General features: G+C 36.4%; 1 protein-coding gene across 1 annotated transcript in view; it reads left to right on the forward strand.

Moving 5' to 3' along the window:
- Window positions 1-10,374, forward strand: part of Noc2 (Nucleolar complex protein 2) — a 16,996-nt gene extending 6,622 nt beyond the window's left edge. The window contains exons 2-5 of the mRNA XM_089107220.1: window positions 541-1,268; window positions 6,626-7,301; window positions 8,932-9,173; window positions 10,101-10,374. Coding sequence (XP_088963346.1) covers window positions 541-1,268; window positions 6,626-7,301; window positions 8,932-9,173; window positions 10,101-10,350 — 1,896 coding nt within the window. The 3' untranslated portion in view covers window positions 10,351-10,374. The remainder of the gene's footprint in view (window positions 1-540; window positions 1,269-6,625; window positions 7,302-8,931; window positions 9,174-10,100) is intronic.
- Window positions 10,375-20,281: the final 9,907 nt, after the last annotated feature.

A 20,281-nucleotide genomic window follows, 5' to 3' on the forward strand; every position in this document is an offset into this window, starting at 1 on the left:
CTATATCGATATTGATTATCGCCCAACACTACTTCTAATGGGTGGCTTAGATATTTAGCAGATAAACAAAATTGGGGCTCAAATTCTCTCGGTTTTTTAATTCAGGTACTTTACTTAAATTTTTAAATTTAATTGACTTACATTTTTCTGGTACTTAATCGATAAATTCTACTTTCATAATGTCCTTATTCCTCTATAAAACGCGTTAACGTAATTTGAGTTACTTAGCCATATCTTACTTTGATTTTGATATTCGTTCGGGTTTCAGGGCCGTTTTATGTGTTCTATCCGTGTTGGCTTTGGGGGAACAGGATGATGATAGCAATTTATGTATCCTTTTGCAGAATACGGAGTTTTTTTTATTAATCTTTAATAAAAAAAAGAATTTATAATGGCAACAAATTTTTATTGCAAGGTGGAACAAAATTACTATTCATTTTGGTCAATTTAGATTTGGATACTGATAGCTATACAATTGATTATAGGCCTATAGCTTTGGTTCGGCAAATACACATCTAACTAAAATATAATTTATTTCAGTTGGCGTCAGACGATAGTGACTTTGAAGACTTAGAACACAGCATCCCAGCTCGACCAATTAATACACTATCTTTAGCTCAGATTGACCAATGGCATGAAGACTTGCAAAATGATAAAACAACCAAAACAGTTAGGCAAGTGATGGTTGCTCTCAATTCGGCTTTAGCTTCTCTGCATAGTGAAGAATCAAAAAAAGAAATCCGAATTGAAGGTTCAAATGCATTCAATGCAATAGTTAGACTCTGTCTTGTTAGAATGTTGCCTTCATTTAAGAGCCTCTTAAAAATAAGTCCACAAGAAAAAAGAATAGAACCAATGAAAAGTAAAAATTGGGCCAAGGTAAAAACTTGTATAAGGCAGTATCTGCTTTCTGTTGTTAAGCTACTCAATGGCGTTTATAGCGAACATCTTTTGTCAGTGGTCTTAAAGCATATACACCAAGCAATGCCATTTTTTGCATGCATCCAGAAAACAGTGAAGTTTCTATGCAAACAATTGTTTTCTTTATGGAGCAGTGGTGAAGAGTCTGTAAGAGTGTTGGCTTTTATGTGTCTTCTCAAGCTCTGTACGCTAAATTCCCAAGAATACCTTGAGCCAGTAATGAAGGGCATGTACCTGTCTTACGTTAAAAACACCAAGTTTACTGCGCCCAAAACACTGCCTGGAATCAATTTTATGAGACGATCCTTGGTTGAAATTTTTGCATTGGACGATAGACTTGCCTACAGGTGAGGAACTACTATTGAAGATCTGTTTTCCCTATACGTGTTTATATAGCTTACTGCGCAAACAGAATATATCCAGGAATCAATTTTAAATTTTACAAAAGGACCCTGAAACTGGGTTTCTTCGTAAAAAAAACATACAAAAAAGAAAAACTTCTATAATGATAATGTTAATCTCCTGCTTGAAAATAAGCCTTGGCACTTTTAATTTGTATAATTTGAAAGTTTTAAAAAGATGAAAACTAAAAGTTTTGAAAACTAATGCACGGACTTGTTAAAATAACCCAGAAAAATATGCTTCGAACATCTACTAAAAACAGCTTTAAAATACACACATCTTATGTACATACGTGTAATCTCACGATGTTTCCAAATATTTTTCGTTTTTTAATAGGGTCCTTCGTAAAATTTAGAAGGGTAGCCCACTTCTCAAATGTATAAATTTGTAAATTTGAATATACTGTGTTTTTAGTTTGACCTACATTTCGATATTTATTAACTCAGTATTTTTTCCTGAACCAATATTGAGACTTTTTAATTTTGTGGTCAGTGTGAAAGCCATGAAAAGCTGCGACGTAATACCTGAACTTGTATATTCTCTTGTTCTGAATTTTATTCAAAGCAATTTGCTAAGCGGAATTGAGGAGGATATTATTAAAAGACATGGTATGGAGTTTTTTTGACGTGAATATAGTCAAAGAAGCTAAAAGTTTACTGTGGCAAATAAGTGCACCTGAATTTGATTGCCCAGTACGTAAGGGGAACAATGCACTTTCTAATCATTTTAGTGACATTATTTATCTGTTAAGATCTCTTGACAGTAGTGAAACTTTTGCACCTACGTTTGTGATAAAGCGACCTACAGAGGTTCCATGTCTCCCTGCGAATGCTTATACTTCTTTACTCTCTAAGTTTAATGAGCTACAACGAGTGGTTGTTGATATGTCAGGGAAACTTGACAATTATCAGTTGAATTTTCCTCAACTTCCGAAACCTACCCCAGCAATTGACACTCATATGACAGTTATTGTTTCTAAAGTGCCTTCAGATCTGTCTGATCCGATTAAACGCAAATCTGTTCTCGATCAAATAGCTGGGCATGAATTAGTTTGTAGTGTGAAACCTGTTAAAGACAGATGGTATGTCAATATTGATAAATCTGCAACTGAAGATCCGTTCATCCGTTCAGAACTTTATTACCGGAGCAACAGTTAAAGTACGATCCAAGCGCTTTTTTGGGATTCTCAGAGGTTTCCCAGTTGATGTTGACCTTTCAGTTATTAAAAGACTGCAAGGTATAATAAGTGCAAATCGACTGGGCCAGACTATGTCAGTCAAGCTGGAATTTGAAGACTCCTTCACTCAGTCTGCTTATTTCAAAGAAGGAATTAAAGTGGGATATGAATTTTTTCGAATTCACGTATTTAAAGAAATACCTAAATGCTGCTTAAAATGCCGATCATACGATCACTTTCAAAGTGCTTGCACCAGCAATGTCCCGAAATGTGCCAGATGTGCTGGGCCACATATTTCTACTAAGGATAGTCCTTGTAGTGTTGCTCCGAAGTGTGCTAACTGTGGTAAAAATCATACTTCTTATAGCTTGTCCTGCCCTATATCTAAGGAAATAATGTCGCGCTCCCACTTTTTGCAATGACTTTGGAGTTTTCAATAATATCGTTTAATATTAATGGTACAAAGGATAAGGATTTCGTTATTGATGAGTTCTACTATGATTTTGATTTGGTTTGTTTACAGGAGTATCTTCTTACAGACTCTAGTATTAACGTTTTGCGTCGTAGCCTTCATCACGATGTGTTTTTTACTACTGCCAGAGCCACAAGAGGCCGGCCATCCGGCGGACTAGCTTGTGTTTTTAAGCACAATCCTAATTTGGTTTCGCCGGTGATTTTTTACTCGGATGAGTTTTTTTTGGCTGTTCGTATGGGCACTATAGTTTTCATTAATTATTATATGCCTTATGATGACCGTTCCTCTAGATCGATGGCTAGATTTGCTAAAGCCTGTAACACGTTGAAGTTTCTAGTGGAAAAAATTCTTTCTATTTCTCTAGATTTTATGATCATTGGTGACCTCAATACGGATATAAATAACTCATCAGTGAGATGTGATTTGTTGTTGGATTGCCTTCCATTTTATCATATTATACCCAAAACTCATCCGTATTCTTATATTCACCATTCAGGCAGCAAGAGCAATATTGATCACATTATTTGCTCACCTAGTATTACTACATCAATAGTGCTTGTACATGCTGAAGAACAAGACTTAGACCATCTCCCTATCTCACTTTCTCTTACGCTGAATTTAAACCCTGCAAGTTTCTGCAAAGTACCCCAATCTTCAAAATGGTTTGAAAAAAGTAATTGGAAGAAAGCTGATGTTTCTCTTTATGCGTTTACACTAACAAGGCTGCTGTCTGCTATACGAGTTTCCTATCATCTGCTTCAGAGCTCTATACAAGGGAATTGCAAAAAGGACCTGGATTGCTATTATAATCAAATAATTAAATGTTTAAAAGATGCCGAGGCAGTTGCAGTGCCGCTGCAACGTGTTAGACGTGGTACGTAAAACCTATTTGGTCTTTAGATCCTAATTTAAAAACTTTGAAAAATAAAGCTAAGTTTTGGTTAAAAGTTTGGAATGAATGTGATAGACCGCCCTGTGGTATTGTTTCTGACCTTAAGCGTAAGACCCACAGGGAATATAAAAAATATCTTAAGTCTATGCGTTATCGTGGTATGGATTTTCCAGTGTCAAAGAGAGAATAGCGAAAAGTTATTAATTCTGAGTAGATTAGAAGTGATGTACCAAATAGTGATTGTTTTCCTACATCTGCTTGCCATGACCATTACTCGTCTATTTTTTCTAATGTTAATTACCATGTGCATTCTTTGTATTCTCATTCTCTTTCTGCTATTTTTAGTACCCCTCTATCTCAGCGTCTCTGTGTTCCTATTTCTCTTTCATCCGTAATTGAAGCAATTAAGAAACTTAAATCAGATAATGTTGATAATGATGGTATATCTAGATTTCACCTTTTATTAGATTGCTCCCCCTTATTAACCATATACACCTACTTCTCCAGATGTGTATTTGTACTTCTAGTGTACCGGAGAGTTTTTTGTGTGGTACTGTCTCTTCAATTTTAAAGAAGGGGAATTCTCCTTTTATTTGCTCTTCTTACCGACCTATTACTGTCTCATACACTTTTAGTAAAGTTCTTGAGCATGTTTTAATACCTTTTGTGACTAATAATATACTTGAGAGAGATAACCAGTTTGGATTTAAGCCCGGAGTAGGTTGTCAACACGCACATCGTGTATTATCATCTTTGCTCCTTGAAAATTCTTCTAAGGGAAGGAGTATATTTTTTTGTACTTTAGATCTATCAAAAGCTTTGGATAGTGCATGTCATAGTCAGCTTTTTTCTGCTCTTCGTGGTTGCGGTGTCAATCTATCGGTTATTTTGCTTCTTCGGTACTGGTACTCTAATTCTTTTCTTCGGCTGAAATCTCTGCCTGCATCTAATATTAAATTGAAAACAGGTTTAAGGCAAGGTGGAGTTTTATCTCCGACCCTTTTTAATTTGTGTATTTCAGGAGTTCTGGCAAAGATTTCGGCTACCTATCTCTCCGGTTTTTCTGATATTTCCTACCTGGCTTACGCTGATGATCTGCTTCTTATAAGCCGTACTAAAACTGGTTTATCTAACATGGTTTCTCGTGTTGTTTCTTCTTTTTCAGACATAGGCCTTTCTCTTAATGTGGATAAATGCAAATTTCTTTCTTTTAATAACATGTCTAGTACTTCCCTTTGCTGTAGTGGCTTTATTATCCCTTTCGTAGATTCTCTTCGATAGCTCGGTATTTCTATTACTAATAGTCCTCCGAGCTTGCGCCAGTGTACAGTCTCAGATATTAATATGCAAATTAAATCAGGAGATCCTAAGATTTTTGCCAGTAGAGGAAAATATAATAAACTCGCCTTGGCCAAGCTCTACTCAACTTTTTGTGACCATTCAATTCTTTTTTCTTCTGGAATTTTTCTCCTTCTGACGAAAACTGAGTTAAAAAGAATCCGGATTAATTATTTTCGATTTTGTAAATTTTTGTTGTTTCTTCCACCTTGGACCAAAAACTAGGTAATTATTAATAAATTTCTTTTTCCCAATATTACTGAAAAACTGGAAGTACTACACAGAAAACTTTCAAATACTGCTTGTATCCATTTTTCTCTACACCATCACCTTATCTGGTTTTTTCAGCCATAAGTTATTTTTCTTTTATTTGTTTAGTTGTTTTTCTATGTTTGGTCATTCTACAATTTAGATTTGTAAAGAGTGAGTAAAAATCCAATAATGATAATATTAATGCCTGTTTATTAGATTTTGCAAGTTGTCAGTTTTTTTTTTGTTTTGTTTTTCCTCTTTGCCCCCTCCTTTCACGTTATTTTTTTTTTTTTTTTTTTTTTTGTTGCTCTCGTTTCTTTTAAATTATTATGTGTTACACTGTAATTTGGTAATTTTTGATTTATATATTGTCTTGTGTCGCATTTTTTGTGTTTTTCCCCGTGATACTCCACGTATTGTACCTCTGTATAGTGTGGGTTAAAAATAAATAATAATAATAATAATAATAGGGGGGGGGAGTATGTACTACCCCTATGAAATGCTCATTGATCTTAGTATGAAGGTTAAAAAACACGCTAAAAGGCATGTACGATCAGTATATATTGCCTAAAAAGTCCTTTTAGCTGGAATGTTAAAGAAGATCTGTGATATCGAAAAATCATAATTGTGAACCATTACCTTTTGGTTTCCCAGTGCATTTCCCATTTCAGTTTGAAAGGGACAGCCCCCCCCCCCCCATGATCAGGTATGCTTATATACTTGTCTTGATTGTTCTTCCTTTTTTCATTTCTCCTTTTTTAAAGTGAAGCCTTTTAAGGATTTTGAATAGTCCTTAAGATGTAACTTTTCCTGAAACCAGGGAAATCTTGTGAAATTCTGCCAAAAAACTGACGTCATATCCGTCTTTTCTGGCACTCCCCTCCCCCTCCATGTAAAACCTGTGTCAATGCTTTTAAGGTAAACCGTTATTAAGGTTTAAGAACTTTTTTCTAGTAGGGTGAAGTCTTCCTTTTGACCACTGGGCTTCACAGAGCTCAAAAGTTTTTCTTTTTCAAAAGTAGAAGTCGAACAATTTGATTTTAATGTTAATATAAATTGTGTATTCTTGCAGATCTTTGAATTACATTGAATGGCACACACTGAGTTGCTTACCTTACTTTACATTGCTTTGAACATAGATATCCACTACCCTTGTTTTAATTTTCAGGCACGGCTTCTTGTATATTCGACAACTTGCAATACATCTGAGAAATGCAATGACGACTAAGAAGAAGGACTCCCTGCAAGTTGTTTACAATTGGCAGTTTGTCCACAGTTTAAACTTATGGGCGTCTATAATTGGCATCCTGCATGACTCAACTAATATGAGACAATTAATATACCCACTGGTACAGGTTATAATTGGTACTATTAATTTAATGGCCACAGCTAAATACTATCCCCTCCGATTTCACTGTGCAAAGATTTTGACTCAGTTGAGTTCACAGACGAAAACATTTATTCCAGTCCTGCCGTTTTATGCAGACATACTCCAGAATCACAATTTTAATAGAAAGTTGGAAAATAGCACATCTGGAAAGGCAATTGATCTTAGTTGTATTTTGAAAGTTTCAACTTCGCAACTGAAGGAGGAGAGCTATAGAGATAGTGTTGTTGAACAGATTCATAGTGGAATCTTAGAGTATGCTTCCATGTGCTCTAACAGTATAACTTTCCCAGAAACGATATTTCCAATAGTTATGCAAATAAAAACCTTTATGAAGAAGTTTAGTAACGGAACGTATAACAAGAAGATGAAAGGACTGATTGAGAAGTTGATGGAAAATTCTAAATTCATTGAAGATAAAAGAAAGACAGTGACGTTTGGAATTGCTGATACTGAGGTAAAGTAAAATTCGTATATCTGTTCCAAAAAATTTCACTTCCGCTAAAAAAAAATGTACTCATTGGTAACACATTACTATACTGCAGGAGGAAAGAGTTTCGTAAAAATGCAAATAAAATTGAACTGAAAAATAGATCTTTGACGATCTTTACCTTTCAGTGAGTGAGGGACGAATAGGAAAAACCACTGTGGTACGAAATGATGGTAGAAAAGGTTCTGACAAAATAAAAACTTCAAATTAAATTATTCAGGACGCAACTACTTTTCTCTGTAACCTTTACTTTGCCCCACCCCTCCCCCGTCCACTCGCCTTTGCAATGTCTCTATCTAAGAAGAAGCTCCAATTATCCAGCAAAGAATCATATTGAATAAAAGAAGTCAGAAACAGTTTGAGACAGCCGTCTTAGCAGCCTACATATGGATGTCAAAGCAGCCAGTCCTCTTAGAAATGGAAAAGTGAGTATGCCACCTTACTGCATGAATGTGATGCAAAAGCACCACAAAAACACGACCTTGGCAATGCAGGTTGCAGCTCTCAAACTCAAACAACTCTCCAAACTTTATACACTAGTCAGGCTGGTAAAGAATTGTTTTTGAATGGGTCCCATGATAGCAAAATGACGGAAAGTGCTTCTTCACAAGTGGTCCACTGCTAAAGATTTACCTTTGGTCCAAACTGCAGGAACAACCTTCTTCAACAAACACTCCAACAGCTATCTCGACATTCAATTTAGGGAGGAATATATTGTGAGTGCTATATCTGGGACCTTAGTAATCCTATTGCTTTTATTCTATTGGTATGTCTCCTTCAGAATTGCCAACCACTAAGTATTTGCCAATCAATGCAACGAAATTAGAGTGGAAAATGTTTATGCAGGGGCCAGATAATACAAACCCTGCTCTTTCCTGTTATCCTTTACTCCAGAAAAAAAGACCATACTCTAGGCCACATAAAACACAAACAATAACTACCAAGTAACATTTTCTAAGGATTTGTCGTAGTAGATTGAATTTTCGGTGGATTTTGATAGTTTCTGGGATGTTCTTTTTTGGTCGTGAGATGGAATGGGAATTCGGTAGATCTCCCGAAAAATCGGTAGAAGTGCAAACACTGCTGACAACTCTTTGGAAATCGACTTGAAAGCTGGAACGTTTAATTAGATTTAGTAAAGAATCTGAAAATTTTAAAAACCGCAAGCGGGACCATAGAGTACTTGCAACCTTAGCCTGTGTTTTCAACAGCAACCATGATTCTGTAGTTTTATTCCTCCTTTTCTTTTCTGTTTTTTTTTTTTCTGAGTAGATTTATTTTAATTTCTCCCTCTATTGCGTAAAATACAAACATAGTAGTTTCACTATATTTCAGTTATTCGTTCCAAGAGCACTGTCTGGGTGCAAACATTGCCTTTAGATTAAAGCATAATTTATTAAGTTGTTATTTTTTTATTTTGCCAGTTATTCAAACAGTACTTCCAACTCGTTAATATTCCTAAATGAAAAATTATGCATAAATACGTGGACTTCCAAATGTTTGTGCTTAAATCATGGTATTTTGGATGTCATTGCCTTTCCTCTCTTTGAGGATTATATTTTGTAATGCTAATGATTAAGATATATTTCTACTTTAGCCAATCCAAACCTGGGAGACGCAGCTCAGTCTTAATGGCACGCCGTTTATGAAATTCTACGCAGCTTGGCGCAAGGAGTATGACAGGGAGGAAATTAGGAAAGCCAACAAGCCAGAAGAGGTTAATTTTGACCAAATACCTACGTTGAAGAAAAGAGTAAAGAACGATATAGAAGATGAAGATAAGGAGTTTGAGGGTTTGTTTCCTTCAGGAGACGAAGAAAGTGATGATGATGAAGAAAGGTAAGTGATGGGCTTCAATTTACCTGTTAAACATTTTTTATGTGCGTGCACTCGAGGGTGATTGTCAAGATACGACGAAACAACTGTATATAGTAAAAATAAAATGATAAAAAGATGAAAAGAGTCGATCAATTTTTATAGTTGAAAAAGAAAGAATTTGAAAAGGGAACGAGCTACTGTCTTGAGTAAAGCCAGTACAAACATGTGTTTGAAAGTGGTCTTATCGTTACGTAATTGTCAAATGAAAATATTGAACAAAATCTATGTTCGCTTCATTTCTATAAAGTATTCAAATGTAGCTTTAAAAAGAAAATGATTGGTCGTCATTTAGTGAAAGAGAGAATGATAACTACCAATCTTTTCGAATATTTGATGAATTTGCAATAGTGTGGACAATGAGAAACAAACTGTAATAATCAATGCAGCGAAAACTGTATAAGTGATGTGATACATTGCTTTCCTTCCCTTAACATAACAAGTTCTTTTGCCATTCCTAATTCCATTTTTTTTTTTTTCAAAAACTCTACGCGATCAGCATAGCAGAATTAATTTCCGTAATAAATTGAAGAGGGAGATGAACCGTTTGATCAACTTAAACCTGATTTCAGAAATAAAGAATAATTGTGCATTCGCAGTTTATTCGATTTTCATTTATTTTAGATTTGGAAAAGCCTGGAAGTGCTCTGACTAGGCAAGTCCCTTCTGAGGAAAACACCTATTTCAGAAAAGTAGACATTTTGAAATTATGTTAGGTCTATATGAAAAGATTTATATTAAATCCTTTCCTGAGCCGATCAAAGTATTAGGGGTTGTTTTTTTTTTTTTTTTTTTTTTTTTTTTTTCAAAACTATACTTGTCAATATGATAATATAACCAAGCTTCTTTTTTTACTCTTTCCTTTTTCTTAGTATTTCACATCTTTTCCAGGTTTATGCTTAAGGAGGAACGCGGTAAAGGTGCAAAAAGACCAATTGAGAAGGAAGATAAGCCAGTCAAAGAACCAAAAAAGGTGAAAGTACACGAAAAGCAGCCGAAGAAAGCTCCATCCCTTGAAGTTCTGGATGCTGCTGATGAGGTTGAAGACCTGCATCTCTCTGATCTTGAGTCCGAAGAGGAGATGAGAGGCTTTGATAGTTCTTATGAAAAAAGTTCGGATAACGGTGATGGTGATGAATAAATTGTTATTTTCGTTTGAGGAAAACTGATTTAATCAAAGCTAGCTATTAAAAAATTAAGCCTACTCTAAGTTAGATTGCAAATATATTTTTTTCTTTGATTGAGAGATATTTGTCAGTTTCAGTTTGCTGCAACTCTTGCCTGCCCGACATTTGAATTGCGTCCCTTGCTTGGGTCAGAATCAACACACTAGCGTTGATTTTATAAAAAGCGAAGTGTCTCGAATGTATTTTTCCCGGCCACTTCATTTGGAAATGGCAGTCGTAGGACCTTGGGGGGAGGGGGTCATTCGACCGGGAATCGCAAATTCTTATTTCCTTTTAAGGGGGTGAAAGTGATTGAAGGACAACCAGCCGCCCTCCTGTACCTCAGTTTGTCCCCTGGTACCCCCACCCCCACGGTACTGGATCTTAATTATTAGATAGCCATTTTGTTCAGAACAGTTGGAAGATATAATAAATGTGTCCCCAGGGTCGGCATGAATCTTGCAGGCCGAGGGGCAATGGTTGTAAATTTTGTAAATAACACACTGTTCACAGATAAGTTATAGTAGATAAGATGAAAATGTTTGGTCTTGGCAGTTCGATCGGCAATGAATGTAAATCTTACGGATTGTTCCCTATGCAACAATATCCTAAACTTTCCCAAGTGTATGCTCGTGAAACGACCCGTGTACCTGAGAACATCAAAAGACGTTATGTGTGCCCGAATTTTAAAACATGTTATCTGCGATACCTCGGGAACGGCCTGGGGGGATCCATTTGAAGCTTTCAGAGGTGGTGGGGGAGGGCAATAAAAATTCTAGTGTTTTTTGTATTGTAGAGAGGGGGGGTCTAAAGAGTTCTTTCTTTAGAGATACAAATTATCTAGTTCCCTTTGCCTTAGACCGTGAGTTTCCGTGGAATATTTTTTTCTCTTTCATGGTGAAATTGCGGAATACTAAATTATAGACAGTATACGTCCCCATGTTATTAAATAGCGTATCTGCAATGTCTGGGGAACGGTTTGGAAACCCAGTTTAAACCTTGGGGGTATGCTGGGGGACAAGTAGGCCTCGAATTTTGGCTTGCGGAGAAGTTTTGCCTTGTTTTCAACTCGACTTTTTTTTCAAGTGAAGTAGAGAAGTAAATCGACACTATATATACCCAGGTAATCGAAATACCGCATCTACAACATCTTGACCTGTCCTCCCATTGAGCCCGTACCTATGTAAAAAGTTCACATTCTACTTCTTGGCAACCAAAAAGTACACGCAAACGCTGTTTTGTTTTTTGAACCGATGATGAACGGGGAACCTTTTAACTCTTCCTTGGGTTAAAAGACATTAACAATAGAATTCTAATTGCTCACTTTATGACTAAAAGTGCTAGATACCAGTCATAGTAGCATAAGCCCCTGTTGAACTGATTGACAGACAAGGCAGTGACTCGGATATATTTTACATACAGTAGCTATAACTAGACCCCGGCGCCGCGCCGATGAGGGAAGACCGGCGGGGCCAAAAACAGCGCGCCGCGCTGCCGGTAAGATGTCGGCGGCGCGCCGCCGGCGCGATCAATGTTGGCCGCAAACATTAATGTTTTCGTCAGTCTTTCTCAAATCACAGCTTAAATTTACAACAGATTCGAGCCTATTTATGAGTTCAAAAATTCACAAGTCGCTGGCTGGAAACTGGTCTTCTTCGTTATTCATCAAGAGAAGTAGAAATCTGGTAGAAACGAAAATAATATCAAAATTAAATATATAATTATCAAAATTAGTAGTTTTTTTCATCGAGCATTACTGCATACAAAACTTCAAATACCGTATATCAAAATTCGTCAGTTATCTCGGTAAAAACTTTGAATATAACTTTGAACTTAAAAGCTTATTTTTTTCATAATGCCCTTTCCCTATTTGTTTTTTCACCTTTAAAACAGTTGAAATTGGCTACTTTGATATTGATTGTTTTTTGTTTTTTGTTTTTGGTGTTTTGGATTACTAAGAATCCTTTCTTTTATGAAAAACTGGTGTTTAATAATAATTAAAAAGAAACATTTTAAAGTTTTTTGGCTTCTTTATAGAATATATGTCATGTAGGCTAAGGCTGAACTGCTTTTTATCGCTTTTGGCTGCTCTTTTGGATATTATTCATTGTTTCTTTTGGGGATTCATTCCAAAGTATAAACTGATAAATACCTAATATCAGTCAAATTATAAACTGTATTTAAAAGGAGTAAATTTATGAAATTGAAAAATACATGATGAACACTTCACATGAGAACACTTCAATTACAATGAAACAAAACACACCTAATGGTTTATTCGGTAAGAAGAAAAATGAAGTGCCAGCTATTTTCTTAGGTAAAAAATGAAAAGCTCATCCGTTTTAAATGTAATTAAATGAAATAATATGCAGACTGAAGTAGCTTCAGGAAGATGTTGAGGTTTTCATCCTAGTTCGTCACTTTTAATGCAAGCAAAATGTTAGGACACTTAGTATCAGTTATTGAGTTTAAGCTTTGATTTCCAAATGCTCACAAAAATTACCAAATTTAAGAAAGTCGTAACAATAAGTCACCTGTGGTCACAATACTCGAAGACTCCTCTTTGATCCCCACCCAGGCTCAAAGCTTCTGCTATGATCATTTCCATGGAAATCTCCAGAGAGTTTCTTTTTAAAATAGCTTTCAAGCGTAGTTAGGGGTATTTAGCCTTTTTTGCTTTTCTTCAAAGCTTTGAAAAAAGTATTATAATATTAGTGTTACATTTGTTATATAAAGTGTTACATTTGTTATATTTGTGCATATTTTTGGTAATCATTTGTGGGGTGATCGAATTTTTTAAACCACTGACATCTAGTACCCTGACGTTATAAGACTGTCAAAGACTCCTCCTTGAACCTCCCAATTGAAAGCTTTTATTATGACCTGGCCTTTTATTGTAACTTGGACACTGGACAAAGGACACCAGTGTCTCTCGAGCGCAACGTTAGGTCGGGATGTCGATATCGCTTTCGTCACAACAATCCGTTTTAGTGTGAATCTGCCTGGTACTTATGAATGAATGTTTTCAAAGTAAACCCGTTTCATCAATAAGAAAAAAACGGGTTGGACGCATATGTCCCTTTCCCTTTGGACGATAAAACCATGCAAGTGCTGTATCAAGTATAACTCACGAAAATCTTGTTAATTTTTGTCAACTTTTTGGCATCCCTGCTATCAATAAAAAAAAAGTCAGGGTACTATCACTTAAATATAAGAACTCCCTATGCCCCCCCCCCTCTGGATACCATGTTGATAGGATACCATCTCTGCTTTAAATAAAAAAAAATAACCAACCTATTGGCACCCCTGCTCTCAAAAAGCAAAATCGAGGTGTTATCATTTAAATATGATAGCTCACTACCCCCCCCCTCTGGATACCATCTTGATAGGATGCCGCCTCTGCTTTAAATTAAAAAAAAAACTTTTTGGGATCCCTGCTTTCAATAAAAAAAATTCGAGATATTATCATTTAAATGTAATACCTCCCAAACCCCCTCCCCCTCTGGAAACCACCGTGATAGGATACCGTCTCAGCTTTCAATAGAAAAATAATTTGCGTAATAATTATCTAGGTCACTATATGGTTCAAACAAACACGCAAAATAACGTTAAACAGCTTAGTGTTCCTTGAAAAAAATTGAGGGAATGAGTAAAGGGGTACAGAGACAACAACAAAAATGTCGAAATTATTCAGATATACCTCAAATTATTGGAAAACTGAGTCATAGATTCGTCGTGGCATTCAATACGATCCAAAGAATCTAATTAAAAGGGAGCACACACAAAAGCCAAATAACGCCAGTAGCCTATGAGAAATCGCAAAATACCCAAGACTATGAACAAGGCCTAATGGGGAGCCCTGGGTCTATCAAAATATTTCAATGGTTTCCTAGGGAATTTGATATCATTTTCTTCTGTCTCCACTTTAAATGAAAAAAATAATTATCTTTTTGGCATCCCCGCTTTCAATAAAAAAAAAGGAGATATTATCATTTAAAAATGATATCCCCCTATCCCCCTCTATAGGCAATAATTTATAATTTATTTATGAATCATATTTTTGGGGTATCTTCCGGTTCAATCTTCAATTTCCCAACCTTGTACATAGCTTGTTCTATAGCTAAATTTTGTCTCAATAGAAAGTTTTTTTTTTGGGGGGGGGGGGTAAAAATGTTTCAGAAAGAAAATTATATTTTCTATAAGGCGTTCAACAATTGAGTATTAAATATTAATAAAATCTTATCTAAAAACAGCAAAAAAAAAAAAAATCTGCAAACTTACAATTTAGCTGTAGAAACAATCTGTCGGCTGTCAATTTCAAAATCCAACTGAAGGCTGGAGCTGCATAGTAGTGAATGCGTTCTATAATTCTATTCAACTTGAAAATAAAATTCTTGACTACGAATGATGTAAGAAATAGCGATTGGGAATCTGCATTCGAAATAATTTAAACTCATTTTATAAAGACGATACTTTTTTTTGTCAACATATTAAGAACTGTGTATATTGCAATATTTGCAATTGCATCTGTCTGGTTTTTATGCAAAGTAACAAAAGAGACGAAAATTAATGAACAAGAGAGTAGTGAAGAATTGTGGTATGCAAATTATTATTTGGCAGGGAAAGTCACTTGTGATAAATCGCTAGGGGTGGCACCGTGATTGCATGACTTTCGGGGATTCGGGGAACCAAACTTTTTTCGGGGTGACGCATAAATTTTCGGGGAAATACCCGAAAATTCGGGGATAGTGCAAGCCCTGCTTGATTTCTAATCAGGAAAATCGAGATACTAAATCACACGAGAAGGAAAAGCTCCGACTTTGCGGTTGGCGCAATAAAGAATTGCCCCAAAAATAATTTAGAGTTGCCCGAACGCCGCCGCCTCTGCCGGCGGCGTTCGACCGGGCCGCTCGTCGGTGGCGTTCGGTCGATCCGCCGGCGCGGCACCGGGGTCTAACTATAACTAATAGGCAAGATCCGATGTAAAAGTATTGTGTTTTATCAGGGGACTTTAATGCCCAGGTTGGCACAAATGGGGATATATGCTATCCTAGCTTAAGTAAATTTGTTGTAGGAAGGAAAGTAGCGAAGGAATTAGACTCCTACAGTTTTTCAATACCATAAACTAGTTATAACCAATGCGGTATCTAGTCATAAAATGGTCCATAAGATAACATGATACTTATATTACAGCCAGCCGTACTGAATATGCCATTGTAAATCGAAGACTGACAGCATCAATACGGGACACTACGGTATATAGAAGTGCTGTTGTTGAATTAAAAATGAAGATCACCCTTTAGAAATATTTAGAGTTAATTTCAACCTGAAGCTGGGAAAACGTAACTACCTCCTGGGTTGACCTAACGTTGATAGACTCGAGGATAAGGACTTGAGTAGAACTTTCTACGAACAGTTGGATATGAAAATTAGTTGTTTTGTTGTTATTTTGCAAAAAATGTAGCGGGAGACCTGCTTGGGGGATCGAGTTGAAACTCTAAGGGAGTGTTAAGGGGGCGGGGGCCAGGGGAATTTAAATTTTATGTTTAGGGGAGGAATGAGAGGGCCAAAAAGTTATTTATCTCTAAAATATTGGCTAGCCAGAAAAAAGGATAAAAAACTTTCTTTTGTCCCAACTGGCCAGGACGAGTTACTGGACTAGACTTCGAATGTTTTTGATCATTCCAAGCCAAATGTTAAGATTTGGGACACTCAAAAACAACACCATATATTTCGTGTCCCCTATCGGCATGGAAATCACATCCATATCTTTAAGCGAATTAGACCCCAAGGTAGAAAAAATAATACACTAATTTGGCTGTATCAATTCATGATGCCGAACATTTGGTAAATTTTTGGTTTGCTCGATTAATTCAGAAAGTAAAAGATGAACATACCACTCAATGTGCCTTTTAACAATATTCCCAAATATACTAATTGAAACTCTCACCAAGGCGTCCCGGCTCATCTATCGGGCACAGGTATACCCTAGGGTATATACAAAACCTTGTGAAATTCTTCTTCCAAATTACCTTTATGAATAAACTTTTGGTGAGAAATAATCCCCCCCCCCCAAAAAAAAATACTGAAGACAAACAAAATTAGCAAATTTTTGTATATAGCCTAGGGCTGGCTGGCCCATTAAGGGAGAGGGGTCTGGGACACACTTGCAAGAGCTGCTATTAATATATTTGGAAAGAGCATAAAAAGGCACACAGAAGGGTATACAAATCTTTCAGCAAGCGAATTAATCAAGAAAATGAAAATTTTACCCCACATTTTTTTCGTCTCTGATAGGCTTGAAACTGAAACTTACAAGGAAAACTGACCTAGGGGGAAAACATATTTAAAAAAATGGATTACATCCATATCAATCAATATCTTTATTGCCCAAAAAAACACAATATGGAGTAGATGAGAAGACAAAAAAAAAGAAAGAAAGAAGAACACACTCACAGAGAAAACTATACTACCAAGAATAGATTCAAATATTTCTACTAACATATAGCAGAATGGAGGCTGTCTGTCCTATCACGCCTAGAAAAATAGCGACCGTGACGCTGCCCAGCCACGGTTAGTGGAGTCTTTTGTTTCTAGACCATAAGAAATACACAAGGGAAATTTCGCGAAACGAAAATACCCGGATCTAATAGTCTTTTTATCAGCAGCCGTAAACATATTCCAAAATGGAGTCAATGCGAGGATATGAGGCATCGCAAAAGCGTTGTAGACTCGGGCGAGAGTACGCCTGCTATAGCAAGCTTTACAGCGAACTAGCACACCAAACTTTTTTCTAAGTTTCTCGCTTAAATGAGGAATAAGGAGAGCCCTTGTCGTTTTTACATTATCCCCTATCGGGAGACCGAGATACTTAATACCAACAGATAACTGAACACTCTGATTTCCGAACTATACGCATCCAACATTACCGACAGATTTGCCGAAAGCAAGGACCTCGCTCTTCGAAGCATTAAAACTGAGACCATTTTCGACATATTCCCTACTAAGCACAGAAAAATTCTCCTCAACAGACAATACGTTTCTACTTAAATTCAGGATGTCCTCAGCGTAATTGAGTACCGAAAGGTCCAGACCTTTAAAAACAAAACTAATTCTAGCCTTTTTCTGGGGCGCAGCCACACTAGTATTATACAATGGTGGTGAAGTTACCCCACCCTGGTGGATTCCTTTCCTAACTCGAATTACGGCTTTACACATTACGTAACCATGACGAGTAGGCACTTTCACGACAACACATAATCCCGCATACAGATTTTTAAATACTCGCACAACTGAAGGATTGAGACTTCGCTGCTGCGCACTATACAGCAAATGGGAATGCACACTAGAATTGAAAACACGAGAGATATCATGAGCCGCAAGGACGAGAAACTCGCCACTATTCTTTATATCCATAAGAACGTTGGCAAGTATATAACGCACGTGTTCTTGACTATAGCCTTCTTTAAATCCAAACTAGTTGTCCGGAGTTCAACAAGCCTTATTTACGTCTTTAATCACTAGTAACTCCAGGAATTTACATAGAACAGAAGAAACTGTTATATGTAGGCATATAGGAACAACATTGCCGACTATCTTTATCTTTTTCGGAACGGGAGTCAATGTACCTACACAAAAACAATCGGGGACAATGCCAGAACTAAAAATGATTCGGTAAAACAAATGTAGATGCTTCAGCAGCTAATCACTTGCATCTAATAAATGAAAACCACATAATTGATCATAACCACGCGAGAACTTTTTTTGAAGGTGAATGATAGCACTATAAATATCAGAGGCCGTAACAACGAAACCAATGTCTGGTTTGGTATCAACTAGACTATCCACTAGCAGTGATTCATAGCGGGTTTCAAACACTGGATCAGGTGGAGAAAATTCTCTGTTGAAATAGTTGATCCAGTCACTCTCACTTGGAAGCTCTGAAGCGACACCTTTTGACTTTTTTCCCCTGACGAATCTCCAGATTTCATTTGGGTTGATTGCGAGACGCTCGCTCCTGCAGTCAATAATCTCAGCTTTGTGATTGACAAGACACTTAGCAAAACGACGTTTGGTATATAATGTCATTATCGGCATCAGATTTCGGCAGGTCGCGGTCATTCCATATTTGGTGCCAAAACTTTGAAGATTTGCAACTTTGCTGTAAAGCCGAATTTATCGACCAGCCAGGTATTTCTGAACCCGAACGAACTTTACGTACAGGAACGGAACAACACTCAGCACAACGCGTGATTTCACTACAGTAGATGTTGATTAGAATTTTTCTTCTCCGACTCGGTGACTTCTGAGGATTGTTGCAGCAGTTGGATGGGATCCTAACATGGGCAAAAATTGTTTTGTTTGATCGACTTCAAAATTTCAGGTCATGTAGACTGGACCAAGAAAACCCCAATGAGCACAAACAATGTGGAATGAAAGATCGGTCGTGTCGATTAATAATGGAAAAAAATTTAATATTTACTCTTTTTTTCGCCTACCGGTTTGAAAGTTAAAGGGCCAAGGAAACATCAACGATCACATACACACACAAAAAAAATGAAACAAACCCGGCTGTATTGATTTGTGACGCCAATTTTTTTAAGACAGGAAAAGAGAACTTTTTACAAATAACCTAGACATTCAACAGAATATCAAAATATTTCTTTAATAGAGGACTATGATTCGTGTATTCAAAGCCATCTACAAGTAGAGGATCAAATGAGATTTATGCCACAGAGGGGAAATAAATTTCAACAGTCTTCCTGTGATTTCCAAATAAAATATATTGTTATCCACATCTCCAAATTCCCCTTAAATAGTTTTTAATATAATATTATTCTCCATTTATTTAGTCATCCAATATTAATTTTATTTACCCACGTAGTACCAGAAGCCACTCCTAAATCAAAACTTAATTAGTTAAACCCCTAGAGCCAAATCTCTTCATTACTGGTAATTAATACATCTTGTGATAAAAAATTTGTAATTAATTACTGTGAATTAGTAAGACTGGTTTATTTCCAGTCTGCTAGGCAAGAATTGCAGAAAGTATTGCAGAGTCGTTATCCCCTTCTGCTGAAACATCACAACTAATACTATGATTGCTAAGCAATCAATGACCTAATGACTTTCCATCCGTATCCTGATCTCTAGTTGATTTGTACCATATACAGAAAATGTTTTCGCTAGAGAGAAAGAGAGAAGCCAGAAATTTAATTTAACCAAATGAAACAAAAAGTGCTTGTACATTTCAAGTTGACAATGACAAGAATTTTTCGGTCGACAAACCCCGGGATTATTTCTTTTTCGTTTTAATAAATGAGTAATCATAATTAATAAATGCGCAATACCCTCTGTTTTACCCAAGTGCCTCCAATCACCATTTCCTATTTTTTTCAAACAAAAAGAAGAGATATTATAGTATCTCCAATAAAAAAAACTACTGATAATAGATGTAACGTAAGGGGTACTATGGTTGCCTTGAGTGATCCAAACCTGAGTGGATGCAAGCACTCAGTGCAAACTAGTGCAAACCTCAACTCAGTGATCCAAAACTCGGTGCAAACCTCAGTACAAGCAGTGCACCTCGGTGCAGTGCTTGTACTGGCCTAAAGGTTAAACTTTCAAAATTGAATCGCACACAAAAATTTTATTTCTTCACTTTGAAAACATCAGTTCATGAGAGGGCACAACAACTAATCATAAACAGGCAGCAAACCGATAGATTCCAATCACACTGTTATGAGTCTATCCTCTGTGTACGAAAGACAAAAAAGATCTGAACTTATAAAATATCCAAAACTAAAACTATACTAAGAAGCAAAAGAATATCAGAAGCAAAGAAGGAAAGTTGTAATATGGATACTAAAAGTTGTTAGATAAGTCTAGCCATTTTAACGCATAGAA

Source organism: Artemia sp. Qi Xiang Cuo, chromosome 2 (genome assembly GCF_049724085.1).
Source record: "Artemia sp. Qi Xiang Cuo chromosome 2, ASM4972408v1, whole genome shotgun sequence".
In the NCBI taxonomy this organism is placed as follows: Eukaryota; Metazoa; Arthropoda; class Branchiopoda; order Anostraca; family Artemiidae; genus Artemia; species Artemia sp. Qi Xiang Cuo.